The 15,376-nt window shown below is 39.4% G+C and overlaps 1 protein-coding gene and 1 long non-coding RNA gene across 3 annotated transcripts in view; one reads left to right on the top strand and one right to left on the bottom strand.

The window, feature by feature from the left end:
• Positions 1-15,376, bottom strand: part of SLC15A5 (solute carrier family 15 member 5) — a 92,569-nt gene that overhangs the window by 70,743 nt on the left and 6,450 nt on the right. Inside the window, exon 3 of the mRNA XM_005570252.4 lies at positions 985-1,154. Coding sequence (XP_005570309.3) covers positions 985-1,154 — 170 coding nt within the window. The remainder of the gene's footprint in view (positions 1-984; positions 1,155-15,376) is intronic.
• The window catches only part of LOC102145268 (uncharacterized), an 85,574-nt gene continuing 73,186 nt past the window's right edge, over positions 2,989-15,376 (top strand). Inside the window, exons 1-2 of one of the 2 annotated variants that reach the window (XR_006690743.2) lie at positions 2,989-14,347; positions 14,949-15,000. This is a non-coding gene — a long non-coding RNA (uncharacterized lncRNA). Of the gene's footprint in view, positions 15,001-15,376 lie in introns of both variants that reach the window. The other variant, XR_281776.4, reaches the window with a different exon arrangement.

Here is a 15,376-nt window from a genome sequence, read left to right on the forward strand (position 1 = left end):
AAAAATACAAGAAATTAGTCGGGCGTGTGGTGGGCACCTGTAGTCCCAGCTACTCAGGAGGCTGAGGCAAGAGAATGGTGTGAACCCGGGAGGTGGAGCTTGCAGTGAGCCGAGATCGAGCCACTGCACTCCACCCTGGGCAACAGAGCAAGACTCCGTCTCAAAAATATATATATATAAATAATAATAATAAATAGAGATACAGATGCATGGGGAATATATATATATATAATGTATAGTTTATGGGACATATCTGGCATTTGGAATGTTTAAACCTTTTTTGGATTTGATTTGAACAAATTATTTAAAAAAAAAAAAAATTTCAAAAAGGAAACAATCAGGGAGATTTTAACAGTGACCAGACATTTGATGGTGTTAAGAAATCTTCTTCCTCCACAAACACATATGTGGGTGTGTGTGACAGAGACAGAGATTGATAATGACATTGTGGTTATGTTTTTCAAATGGAATTTAACTTTTATGTATACACCTACATAATATATTACATATAAATAAATATAACAAAATACACGAATAAGAAATGCTATAATATTTAGTTTTTGCTTGAAAATTACCTGGGTAAGAAGAAGAAAAAATGAGTGAAGATGAGTTGATAATTGCTGAAGCTCAGAGCTACCCAAGTGAGGTTCAGGTATAATCTTTAACTACTTTTGTTTATGTCTAAGATATTCCATTATTAAAACTTTTTTAACCATGGAAAGAAAGGAAGATGGGGAGAAGAGGAATCTCTACCTCTAAACTTTTCATTGGATCTAAATCTTGCCATTAGAATCCCATTGCAAAGAAGCAGTCTTAATATTTACTTAAAAATATTCTTGGAGACCATTGCTTTATCAAGGGTAATGACAGACACAATTTTCAAATTCCGAGTTGAAAGAGAAGTTATAAAGAATCAAAGAGAAAGAAGATCTGTCAAGAAAACAATATAAACCCAGAAATTAATGTAAAGTATAATTTACTTACGTTTTTCTGACTGATAAATTAGGTTGTAGTATATCATATGAAGAGTTATCAGAGCCGTAAGTGTAGACATAAAAGGAATAAGTAAAACAAGGGCCCAGGCCTGTGAGTGCTGGATGTAAGATATTCCCAGAAACACAATGGTTGCATTTAGGTTCATGAGCCAATAAAACCTGGGGTATACAGACAGACAAAAATAAAAATACCATTGAATCGCTTTAGACAACTATTGCTAATTTTAATGCTTCTATTCAAATGTAAACTACGAAACGATGACATGTTAACTGAACCCAATTTTGCAAATATTGTTTATCAGATTTCTTAACAAGTGTGTAAACATCAGCCCTGACTTAACCAGTTTCATTATCTTTGTTTTATCCTTGTTTAGAATCGACACAGAAAGAATGTGCTCTCTTTCATCTAAATCAAAGGTTGGCGAAGTTTTTCTATAAAGGGCTGGATAGACAGTAAATATTTTAAGCTTTGCAGGCCATACAGTCTCTGTAGCATTGTGGTACTAAAGAAGCTGTAGACAACACTTAATCATTCAAATACCCCTAATGAAACTGGAAAGATTAAAAAGTTAATTCTTCCTGTATATTCCAGTTTTCAAAGTATAGGAAAACAGAATACTCAGGAATATCTGGGTTACACTTAGAATAGGCATGTAACTGAAGAAATGAGTGACATTTGAATAAAACTTTCCATTTTTCTTCCCAATGATTAGTATCACAGAGAGGTACCTACCCTAGTAGTCTGGTTTGCAAGTTCTGGGAACATCATCTCTACCTCTCAACTGTTCACTGGGTCTAAATCTTGCCATTAGAATCCCATCGCAAAGAAGGGATCTTAACTTTTACTTTAAAGATTGAGGTAAATAAAATTAAATACAATAAAATTTACTCATTTACATATATAACTTATATACATATTAGTTTTTTTAAGTGTTTCAGTTGTGCAAGCACCATCAGATAAGTCTTAGTACACTTACACTATAATTACAATTTAAAGGGTTTATGTGATTAGATGAGATCCACCCGGTATAATCTGGGCTCTGATAACTGAAATCAGCTGATGAGAAACCTCAATTATCTCTGCAAAATTCTTTCACCTTTGCCATATAACATAATTAGGGGAGTGATATTCCAAAATCTTTCCAATATTCTACTGTTTAGAATCAGGTTACAGGTTCTGCCCACACTCAGGGGGATGGGTCCAAACAAGCATGTGGTCCACTGGGGGTCATCCTGGGGCATGTCCACCATATCTTCTTTGTGTTTTCCCTTCCCACGATCGATCTCTCTCTCTCTCCCTCCCCCCTCCCCCCTCCCTTCCCCCTCCCCCTCCCTCCCCCTCCCTCCCCCTCCCTCCCCCCTCCCTCCCCCTCTCCCTCCCCCTCCCTCCCCCCTCCCTCCCCCTCCCTCCCCCCTCCCTCCCCCCTCCCTCCCCCTCCCTCCCCCCTCCCTCCCCCTCCCTCCCCCCTCCCTCCCCCTCCCTCCCCCCTCCCTCCCCCTCTCCCTCCCCCCTCCCTCCCCCTCCCTCCCCCCCTCCCTCTCCCTCCACTTCTTTTTTTTCCCACAACGTCTTACTCTGTCACCCAGGCTGGAATGCAGTGATGCAGTCATGGCTCACTGCAGCTTTGACCTCCCAGGCTGAAGCAGTCCTACTGCCTCAACTTCTGTCTAGTACCTGGGAGCACAAGCACGCACTACCATACCTGCTAATTTATTTTTAGTAGAGATGAGGTCTCACCGTGTTGCCCAGGCTGCAAATCTTCTAAATGATTCCTCACCTCGCCCCACCCTCCCCACCCCACCCCGCCTCGCCTCCCCTCTCATTTCCTTTTTCCTTTCCTTCATTCTTTCCCTCCCTCCTTCCCTCCCTCCCTTCCTTCCTTTCCTTCCTTCCTTCCTTTCTTCCTTCCTCCCTTCCTTTCTTTCCTCCCTCCCTCCCTCCCTGCCTTCCTCCCTCCCTCCCTCCCTGCCTTCCTCCCTCCCTTCCCGCCTTCCTCCCTCCTTCTTTCCCTTATTTCCCTCTATTTCTTCTACGTAAAAGAAGTAAAGACAACAGGTAAAACTGGCTATGGAAAGGGAATATTGAAGTTTTGAGAAGAAAGAAAATGTTTAGAAATAGTACTTTAAAGGAGGAGAGAAATTGACTGGACATCATATACTTGCTAGGCAGTGATAAGGAACAAGTTTGGTGGTCATGAACTTAATGTGGATATAGTATAATTTTGCATTTTTCTCCAGACTTCTTGTTGTGTGAGTACAATAATGGAATATGTGGAGAGTTGAATTTTAACTAAGATTATTTCCTCCATCACACAGGAGACTATGACAAAGTAAGCTGGGGGGAGGGGGAGGGAAGAATAATTGAAGACATGGAATATTACTGCTAATTAATTGGAGACTAGCCTTGCTGCATACTTTCTGGTTGGGAGTGGAGGCTCAGCTCTCTGCTGCACCCAGCTGACACTGCCCAGGAGGGTAAATTAGAGCACTTCCAGTTTCTGCTGGGCAGGAGATGAAAGACAGGCTCCTCACTTGGCCTCAGCAACACCACCCAACTTGGGAATCAGAGTGTTCCGGTCTGATTCTCCGAGTGTTTATGTAAAATATTAGATTCTCGCTCATGTCTGCTGACACTATTGGACCAGCAGTATGCAGGGGAGGCAGTGTTTTTAATAGTGTTTGGCTAGAGAAGGACAGATGTTGTCAAAAACATTTTCACCTATATTAGTCTACCTTTTTCCTAGAACTTTGAGTAAGGGGAGCAGGACTTTTTTGGAGCTGCCCATTCCTTGCCACACCTTTGCTCTCACCCATCTGTACCTGGTTCCAGGTTCTAGGTTTCTCTATAGCCCCACTGATAACAAAAAGAAAACCCAGGAAACTCATTGTAGTCCTTCCTCAAGTTCCAAGGCCCCTAGGAAGAGATTGTCTTCTTTCTACCTTTTGAAATCTCCCTATGTCCATTTGTTGTGTTAGGTTTGGGTTTTTTTGATGTAAGAGGAAGTACCTGGGAGAAATAGGGCTCTTCTTGTATTGGCTAATATTGGAGATCCTCTATTTTTTTTTTTTAATTGGACACTTTCTTTTCCTATCATTGATTTGTCAAAGGTCTTCATATATTTTGGATGCATGTCATCTGTCAGATACATGTTTTACAAATGCTTTCTTATAATATGGGGTTTTCCTTTTCCTTTTCTCAATGATGTCTTTTGATAAGCAAAAGTTTAAAAGTTTAGTAAATTTCATTCTATCATTTTTTATCTTTATTGGTTCATACTTTTTGTATCCTATGTAAAGAATAGTTTCTAAGCCTTAGTCACAAGTATTTTCCCCTGTGTTTTTTCAAAAAAATCACTGTTATGGGTTTTGATCTCATATAAAGTTAATCTAATTTGAATTAATTTTTCAGTAGGGTGTCATGGGGTAATTATTTCCTATATGGATATTCAGTTTTTACAGTATAATTTATTGAGAACATGATCTTTTCCTCAATGATTTTTTGACACTTTTGTTGAAAATCAATTGACCGTACAAATGTATGTGTATTTTCTGACTCTCAGTTCTGTTCCACTGATCTGTCCTTATGTCAATACCAGTGTCTTGGTTACTGTTACTTTCTTTTCTCCTGCTTTTTTTTAAAGAGCTTTATTGAGATATAATTGAGATGCAATAAACTGCATATATTTGAAGTGTGCAATTTTGTAAGGTTTGAATATATATGCACACACAAAATAATTACCACATTCAAGATAACAAACATATCCATTGCCTCTAAAGCTCCGTCATGTCCCTTGTCACCCTTCTGAACCCTGCCCCTTCTCATTTCCCCTTCCTCGTCTCTAGGCAACCACCGATCTTTTTTCTGCCACTATAAATTAGTTTGCAATTCATAGATTCTTTTTTAAATATTAAATCATCTGTATTTTCAAATCTGGCTTCTTTCACTTGGCATAATTATTTTGAGATTCATCCATGTTAATGTATTTATCTGTATCCATTCCTCTTTATTGCCAAGTACTATTCCATTATGTAAATGTACCAGTGTTTGTTTATGCATTTACTGTTAATAGACATTTTTCAGCTTATTGCTATTGCAAATAATGCTGTTAAGAACATTCATGTACAAGCCTTTGAACAGACATAGACATTAATTTCTCTTGGGTAAAACCTAGGAGTGTAATGGCTGGGTGATATATGATAGATGTATATTTAATATTTTAAGAAAATTTCAAATAGTTTTTAAGTAGTTGTAACATTTTACATTATCACCACATGTGTATGAGAGTTCTCATCTCTTCATATCCCTGCCAAAACTTGGTATAGTACATGTGTACTGATATATGATGGTGGTTTTATTTTGCATTTCCCTAATGGCTAATGATATTGAGCATCTTTTCATGTGCTTATTGATCATCTGCATATCTTCTTTGGTGAAGTTTCTGTCCTTATGTATTCTGGCTACAAGTCCTTCCTCAATTATGTGATTTGTAAGTATTTTCTCCCAGCCTGTGGCTTGTCTTTTTATTCTATAAAAAGTGTCTTTTGAAAAGCAGAAATTCTTAATTGTGATGAAGTCCTATTCTAATTTTTTTCCACAGATCGTCCTTTAGAATTGTTTCTCAGAAACCATTGCCTAAACTGAGGTCAGAAACTTTTCTCCCTCTCTTTCGGAGAAGAACTCTGAACTTGGAAAACTGAAATGACTCATCCACATTCACACAGCTGTGTTGCTTGTAGAGCCATGAGCAGAAGTCATCATCCTGGTACAGGGCTAATCGGGCTAAATATCCTGTTAATACTTCTTTCTGCATCTTTGCGGTTATCAATTTCATGACACTTTCATTTTCTTGTTAATCTAGCCTTTAACAATTGAAATTAACTTTCATTCCTCTCATCACATTTTATATATCAATCATTAACTATAAATGTTGTCCTTCCTCTTCAGAATGGTAGTCCAAAGACATGAGTTAGAGTCACAAAATCTGAAAATCACATGGTCTGTGATCTTCTACTTTCTGGAATTTTAAAAATTGGAATCACACCCTCTAAATAAGGTTTTTTGGTAAGAATTTTAATGAAGAACATTAAATGAAGAACATGGATTATAACTACATGGTGCTAAGCAAATGTCATCATATCAAATGTTCGTTTTTCTCCAACCCTGATTTCAGGAACAAAAAAAGCAGTGAAGTTGGAGCATAGTGAATGATATGGTTTGGCTCTGTGTCCCCATCCAAATCTCAGCTTGTAGCTCCCATAATTCCCACATGTTGTGGGAGGGACCCAACTGGAGATGATTGAATCATGGGGGCGGGTCTTTCCTGTGATGCTCTCATGATAGCAAATGGGTCTAACAAGATATGATGGTTTTAAAAATGGGAGTTTCTCTGCACAGCTCCCTCTTTGCCTGCTGTCATCTGTGTAAGATGTGATTTGCTCCTCCTTGCCTTCCCCCATGATTGTGAGGCCTCTCCAGCCATGTGTAACTAAGTCCAGTTAAACCTCTTTCTTTTGTAAGTTGCTGAGTCTCAGTTATGTCTTTATCAGCAGTGTGAAAGCAGACTAATACAGTAAATTGGTACCAGTAGAGTGGGGCACTGCTGAAAAGATACCTGCAAATGTGGAAGTGACTTTGGAACTCGGTAACAGGCAGAGGTTGGAACAGTTTGGAGGGCTCAGAAGACAGGAAAATGTAGGAAAGTCTGGAACGCCCTGGAGACTTGTTGAATAGCTTTGACCAAAATGCTGACAATGACATGGACACTGAAATCCAGGTTGAGGTGGTCTCAGATGGAGATGAGAAACTTTGGAACTGGAGCAAAGGTGACTCTTGTTATGTTTTAACAGAGACTGGCAGCATTTTGCCCCTGCCCTAGAGATTTGTGGAACTTTGAACCTGAGAGAGAAGATTTAGGGCATCTGGCAGAAAAAACTTATAAGCAGCAAAACTTTCAAGCGGTGACTTGGGTGCTGTTAAAGGCATTCAGTTTTATAAGGGAAGCAGAGCATAAAAGATTGGAAAATTTGCAGCCTGACAATGCAATAGAAAAGAAAATCCCATTTTCCGAGGAGAAATTCAAGCCTGCTGCAGAAATTTGCATAAGTAACAAGGAACCAAATGCTAATCCCCAAGACAATGGGGAAAATGTCTCCAGGGCATGTCAGAGGTCTTCATGGCAGCCTCTCCCATCACAGGCCCAGAGTCCTTAGAGGCAAAAATGGTTTTGTGGGCCAGGTCCAGGTTCCTGTGCTGTGTGTAGTTTAGGGACTTGGTGCCCTGTGTCCCAGCTGCTCCAGCCATAACTGAAATGGGCCAAGATACAGCTCAGGCTGCTGTTTCAGAGGTTGGAAACCCCAAGCCTTGGCAGCTTCCATGTGGTGTTGAGCCTGTAGATGCACAGAGGTCAAGAACTGAGGTTTGGGAACCTCCACCTAGATTTCAGAAGATGTATGGAAACACCTGGATGCAGAAGTTTGCTGCAGGGGCAGGGCCGTTGTGGACAACCTCTGCTGGGGCAGTGTGGAACAGAAATGTGAGGTCAGAGCCCCCACACAGAGTTCCTACTGGGGCAATGCCTAGTGGAGCTGTGAGAAGAGAACCACCATCCTCCAGATCCCAGAGTGATAGATCCACTGACAGCTTGCACCGTGTGCCTGGAAAAGTCACAGACATTCAATGCCAGTCCATGAAGGCAGCTAGAAGGGAAGCTGCACCCTGCAAAGCCACAGGGGCAGAGCTGCTGAAGACCATGGGAACCCACCTCTTGCATTAGCATGACCTAAATATGAGACATGGAGTCAAAGGAGATCATTTTGGAGGTTTGAGATTTGACTGCCTTGCTGGATTTTGGACTTCCATTGGGCCTGTAGCCCCTTTGTTTTGGCTAATTTCTCCCATTTGGAATGGCTATATTTACCCAATACCTGTACCCCCATTGTATCTAGGAAGTAACTAACTTGCTTTTGATTTTACAGGCTCATAGGTGGAAGAGACTTGCTCTGTCTCAGATGAGACTTTGGACTGTGGACTTTTGAGTTAATGCTGAAATGAGTTGATACTTTGGGGGACTGTTGGAAAGGCATGATTGGTTTTGAAATATGAAGATATGAGATTTGGGAGGGGCTGGGGGCAGAATGGTATGGTTTGGCTTTGTGTCCTCACCCAAATTTCATCTTGTAGCTCCCATATTTGCCACATGTTGTGGGAGGGACCAGGTGGGAGATGATAGAATCATGGGGGCAGGTCTTTCTCATGCTGTTCTCATGATAGTGAATAGGTCTTACAAGATCTGGTGGTTTTAAAAATGGGTGTTTCTCTGCACAAGCTCTCTCTTTGCTTGCTGCCATCTATGTAAGACATGACTTGCTCCTTCTTGCCTTCCACCATTATTATGAGGCTTCTCCAGCCACATGGAACTTCAAGTCAAATTAAACCTCTTTCTTTTGTAAATTTCCCAGTCTTGGGTATGTCTTTATCAGCAGCATGAAAATGGACTAATACAGTGATTAAGGAATAAAATATTAGAAGAAAAGATAAAGCAGGAAATGTGGTCCAGGTCATTTAGGGCCTTGAAGTTCATGGCAAGAAGTCTGGATTTTATTTTCAGTGCATTGGGAAGCCATTTGAAGGGAATTGAGCAGGGGGCTCATATAGATCTTGTTTTCAGTGGAAAGATTATTGTGTCAGTTCCATGAATTGCAGATGGTGCAAGGTAGGGAGAAAATCGCAGCTATTGTAAGTCTGGATGAGAGCTAAGAGCAAACTGGGCCATGGTGGTAGCAAAGGAAAGAGACAGAAGTGGATAGATATGTGATATGTGTTTGGAAAGAACATGTGTCAAGTTGAGTTAGTCTCCTCACTGTCTGAGAAACAGACCTACCCATGTTTGTCTCCTTAACTTGTCCTATTTCTTGGCTTGCCCTGTCTCACTTTTAAAGTCCTATATTCAGTCTCTTTTCCTTCATTAAATACTTTCTTGAATATTCTGCTTCTTCTCTTCTGTAAAATTTTTTTGAGACATTATCTCACTCTGTTGACCAAGCTGGAGTGCAGTAGCATGACCTTGACTCACTGCAGCCTTGATCTCTTGGGCTCAAGTGATCCTATTGCCTCAGCCTCCCAAGTATCTGGGACCACAGGTGCACACCGCCATGCCTAGCTAATTTTTTTGTATTTCTTGTAGAGATGGGGTTTTGCCATTTTGCCCAGGCTGGTCTTGAACTCCTGAGCTCAAGCAATCCACTTGCCTTGGCCTCCCAAAGTGCTGGACTAGAAACAGGAGCCACTACACCCAGCTTCTTTTCTGAACTTCTAAAGCAAATACTCATTATTCAATTATTTCATTTTTGTCAGTTTTGCTTTTCATATATAGATTGTGAAGCTCCCTGATGGTAAGATTTTATTCTTCATTTCTTTATCTCCATGAGACCTAGCACAGTACTAGGTTGAAAATAAATGGAGATTAAATAACAGATTAATAATACAGCATCTCCTAAAAATCAATTAATCAAACAAACACAATATTAAAAAAAAAACAAAACTAAAACCTCTCAATAATTGGCCTAGAAAAGTAATAGAACATCAAACATGACCACATTGAGCAAACTGATTTACTGTGATCCACTAATGGAAATGTATTTATCACAAGGTAGGTGAGGTACAAAAAGTTATAATTTTCTAGGACAACTGGATGGAGTCCCTAGGCTCAGCCACAGGTTATCCTTTCATGCTACTGCAAGCCGTACACTTGACTTGTGGCTGTAGCAACACAGAGAATCTGGAGCCAAAAGTCCTGTTACAGTGCTTTCAGTCTTTAGGAAACTCTTTTTAAAATGTTAAGCATTGTTGAGAAAATCTAAGAGAACACTGTGTGACTCTTCAGTGTACCACATGGTGATGTAAACTGCATTGCTCTAAAGAGGGTCAAGGAAAATTACAATTATTCCAAGACTTAAATCTTGTGAAAAGTAGTTAGAAACCAAAAAATTATAGTGCTGAATATTTATGTCTAGGAAGAGATTTTACATGAAGTACTAAATGTATTTTAACAAATGTCACCCAACATATTTGATTGTGTAATTTTCTGAAAGAATTACCTAGTACAGGCATGTTTTATATATATCTTTGTTGATCCATGGACAGGACAAGCTACAGATAATTAAGGGTGAAATTGTATATGTATCATCTACAAAAAAAAAAAAAAAGAAATAAAAACCCACAGTCTTCAAACTTACCATTAAGACTCCTTTCATCTCATAGCTCACTAGCAAATTGAATTTATAAAGCACCTCTCACACAAAAAGTCAGAGAGCAAAGCACTAAAGCAAAACAAATACCAGTGATTAAGGAAAATTGAAAGCAGCAGTAAAAATATGTTTCTTTAGTCTACTTTTAAATACAGACTGGGAACTGCAAATAATTGGGAGTATATATAAGTGGTAATTTTTTTGTCTTCATGATTGTATGGTATTGAATACAAATGAGAAAAATCGTGGCTGCAAAACTCAGCAATCCTTACGAGATTATTTTAAACATTCACTTAATTAATTTAGTAATACATTTAAATTACTCAAATATTTTGTCATTTCTTAGACTGGCCAGTTTTGATGTGCTTCATGTTTACTTTTGGTGATTTGAAGAGAAATTTTTCAAAATGGTCTTTCCTAACCTGAGGCAGTATCAAAGAAGGGAGGCAAATTTTCTGTAAGTTTCAGGTCTTCATAGCATTAGTGGACCATTTAAATATTCCAGAGAAAGTATTTTATTCTACATTGATCAATATTCAGATAATTTTCCAGGGGATTTGTGACTCTTCAATGGGATAAAACTGAACTGTTTAGAGGAGTCAGTGAAATAAAATACTTGGGCACCGATTTCATGGTGGATGGCTGTTGTCAATCATTGCTTCTTTTAGCATAGCCATTGGCCACTGAGGTACTTCAAAGAATACTCTGGTAGCCAAATATTTGGAGAAAGAAGAGGAAAAACAGAAACTTTAGAGTTCCTTTTTATCTGTGAATACATATTTTTTTCCAGCAGAGCTATTAAAGACAATAAAATATTGATTTGGGTAACTAGACATTAGGATTGAAGAAGTTGAGTTTTTAATTTAAAAATTTGGGGGACTGCTTTACTCTCTCTCCCAAGCTCTTCCTACTTCTCTTACTCTTTAACCTGTTTCATTCCCTTTCCCTCCTTTCCCATTCCCTCATTCTTTTGCCAACAACCCCCACCCACTCCCCGTCTTTTTATTTTTATTTTTTTGAGATAGGGTCTCACTCTGTCACCCAGGCTGGACTGGTGCAGGGTGTTCATAGCTCACTGTAATCTCAGCCTCCTGAGCTTAAGCTCCTCACTTTCTGAGTCTCAGTCTCTCAAGCACATGCAACTACAGGCTCACCCCGCCATGTCTGGCTAATTTAAAAAAAATTTTTTTTGGTAGAGATGGGGTTACTCAGGCTTGTCTCAAACCCCTGGCCTTGAGTGATCCTCCTTCCTAGGCCTCCCAGAGCCTAGGGATTCAGGTGTGTGCCTGGCCAACACCCTAATTTTAACAATTGTCCTGACTCATGTATCTTTCAAGCTTAAAAGAGAACATGCGCCCGGCGCAGTGGCTCACGCCTGTAATCCCGGCACTGTGGAGGCCAAGGCGGGCGGATTGCCTAAGCTCAGGGATTCGAGAACAGCCTGGGCAACATGGTGAAACCCCATCTCTACTAAAATACAAAAAACTAGCCGGGCGTGGTGGTATGCGCCTGTAATCCCAGCTACTTGGGAAGCTGAGGCAGGAGAATTGCTTGAACCCGGGAGATGGAGGTTGCAGTGAGCTCAGATCACAAAGGAAAAGAAGGAAGTGCTTGTTGTTATTAGGGTGAGAGGGTAGCATTTGTTAAACTTGGCTAGAGCCAGTGCAAATAGAATTTGGGAAGGTCTCTGATTTTTTCAAAGCTATTTACAAGCTACTACTCCTCAGCATGTAACTCAAAGGACATTTTGAGTATTAATAAGATTATTTCATGAACTGCTTTGATTTTGTTCGCTGAAATGTACCTTATAAATTATGATTTTACGATTGAAGAATATAGGTAGATTTATATTTTTTCCTCTCTCTTTTCAGAATTATGTTGAATTTCTCAATCAGGTAGATTTCTAAATGTGATGATAATTGCTATAAAATTGTCAAAAAGTTCCAAAGCAGTCTGAAACACAGTAGTGGGTTCAATCAATGGTTAGTTTCATTTCTTTTCAAAGGCATCACTAGACTTTCCTTATGGCTCTGGAATTGTTCTCAAACTTTGATTGATCTTCTGAATCACCTGAAGTACTTGATATGGTAGGAATATTTGTGTCCCCTCAAATTTCATATGTTGAAATCGTAACTTGGTATTAGGTGTTATATACTTCCTGTAACAGTGGTATTAGGGAGCGGTGTATTTGGGAGGTGGGGCTTTTGATCATAGAGGTGGCGACTTTCTGAATGGGATTAGTTCCCTTGTAAAAGAGACCTCCTAGAGCTCCTTTGCCGTTTCCACTATGTGAAGACACAGTAAGAAGCCAGCAGTCTTCCAGCCAGGAAGGGAACACTCACCAGAACCCTGATCTCAGAATTCTGGCCTCCAGAGCTGTGAAAAATAAATTTCTATTGTTTATAAGCCAGCCAATCTATGCTGATTTGTTATTGCAGCCTGAATAGAGTAAGACAGTACTTGTTTAAAATATGCATTTCCCACCTGTCCTCCCAGGAAATTCTGATCCAGGAGGTTCGAGGTGGGACCTGGGAAACATTTTCAACAAGGCTCTCAAGTGATAATTAAAATCAGCAACACTGCGTTAGAACAGTGGTTCTCAACTCTACCTGGGCAGCTTAAAAAAAATCCTGGTCCCTGGGTCCTGCCTCTAACCAATGTAGTCAGAATCTTTGGTGGCAGGACCCAGGCATTTGTACTTTTTAAAAAAGAATCCTCAGGTGGCTTTAATGTGCACCTAGGATTAACAATCATTGTTCTCAGTGTTCTTGTGAATATTAAAATAGATTCTGGAAAAATGCTGTGGGATCATATATTTTTACCTCTAGTGCTTCTCTAAGATAAAATATATTTAATTTGAGGAAGTGTTAAAATCAGAATATTTCAGTTTGAGACAGATACCACGTAGAGTCAATTTGAGTACCAGATAGTCAACATTTCTGGGGTGAAATAAGTCAGTCTCCAGACTTTTTTCAAGAACTTTACCAATATTCTACTTGGGCTTTTAATCATGTATATAATTCACCCTAGTAACCCCTTAGCAACAGACTGTGATATGCAGATAGGATGCAAATTATCAGGTGAAGAAAGTAGAGAAATGCAGAAGCAAGATTTGAGGTTAATTGTGGTAGAATTTAAAATTGTGGCCAGGAACAGACTTCATTATTCTCCTTCTTTTTGCTTCCAGAAAAGAATCTGCACAGGTGTATTTACCTAGGTGATCTCCAGTCTGGCTATTCTTAATTGGCCATCTCAGCTTTTGGAATATGTGGAAAGCCAGGTTCTGATCTGGATAATGGCACGAGGATGTTGGCAGATTATTATGTCTCTTGATTTCAGGGAGTTTAGCTTTATTTTTGCAGTGAGGTGCATTAGTTGAGGAAGATCCAGTACCAGATGGTAATGTTGGCTAGGAGTGGTTTTCTCACCTACATTTGGCAGCTTTACTCGGAAGTGGTGTTTTCAGTGCCTGAGACTTCCAGTCTATGCTACTTAACATGCTCACTGGGAAGCTTTAGGTGGTACAGAAGCAATGACACATCTCATTAAAGGTCCTGTAACTATGAACATCTGACATCTGTGCTGCAAATAGAACTGAATGCAGCCTTCAAGTAGTTACAGATTCAAGGGGTATGTTGTTTTCTAAAGGCACGGCTGAAATTCATTATATTTACCAGGCTAATATCTAGAGGCATTGACTGGAAGACATAGATTATGCATTAATAAACTGCTCCTTTCCAAGATGACCTCCTCCTAAATGGGTCCCCTCTTTCCTAGCATTTAGACAATGGTTTCAGCTGATGGCTTATCCATGATTTAGCAATAATCATAACAATAGTGATCATAATTTGAATACCTATAATATGCTAGGGTACTTTATGTATAAGTGATACAATAGCTTTCCAAGATATTCCCACTTGGTGGATGAGGAGCCTGGGGCTCTGAGGAATTAAGGAACTTGCCAAAGACCACAAAACTCCTAAGTGATAGAGCCAGGATTCTGCCAGCTGTCTGGTTGCCCAGTGGAGTCTCTGTCCATCTTGTCACCAGCCCCTGCACTGTGTACAGGAATGGAATCAGCATTCGTTGCTATAAACTACAGTAAGGTAAGTGAACATTCATAAAAGTTGGCCTGTAGTTTAGTATTTAAACTGGAAAAATAAAAAACAGGTAAAACAACCAGATTCAACCTTCAAGGAGCTTATCATCCAGTTCTTTTATCACATTAAAGAATAACACCCTGATTCTTTATACACATTTCTGGATGCTTTAACTTTAAATTTTTAAAATACTGGGCTATTTAGTGAAATTGGAAAATAATTTTTAAAAATCTAAATGTGCTCATCCTCAATTTGGCCTGGTTCCTTACAGCTACAGAAATTCATTTTCTCCCCATTCCCCATCCCCCTTCCTGAAGCCCTAAAGCACGGACCCAGTGGGAGTCCCCTCTGTTTCCCAAAGGAAATATTTCATTCATATAATGTCTCCTTTGTAATCAACACTGAGAAATGTCACTTTGATTAAACACAACTCTGAATGACTAAGACCACAGTACAATAAATTCTCCAGAGCTATCTTTCAGAACAACTGATTGCTCTCCAGTCTTAATCCTCCAGAGTCTTATTTAATCAAAATGATGTTGCTAATTAAGGATTAAAACCTCCGAATAGAATAAAAAAGAAGGATTTTTCTTTCTCCTTTGGGCAGGTCAAGGAGGCAGAATTTGCTGCAAGGAAGTAAAGAGTCCCTTCTACCTTTGGTAAGACTGCATTGTTCTCTGACATTAGGACTTAATCCAAAATAGGGCTGAGTGCTTTATAATATTAATATCATTAGAGAAAGAAAAAAGGGGAGCAAGAGAAAGAAAAAGAAAGAGAAAAGAAGAACGGCCTCGGAGAGCTACATATGCCTATACATATACATATAGACACTATTTACTCTAAAAATGGACAATGTAGCTCACATCTGTTTGACATCCACTGATAGATAACAACAATAACAAAGAAGTTTTATACTAAATGCTTAACTACCCTCCCTTAAGATCCACATATTAATTTTTTTTCTTGAATTTGTATTTGGTAATATAAATTGTTTCCTTAAAAAACACAAAAACTGACGAACTCCATAAGAACTCA

This window comes from Macaca fascicularis, chromosome 11 (genome assembly GCF_037993035.2).
Source record: "Macaca fascicularis isolate 582-1 chromosome 11, T2T-MFA8v1.1".
NCBI lineage: Eukaryota > Metazoa > Chordata > Mammalia > Primates > Cercopithecidae > Macaca > Macaca fascicularis.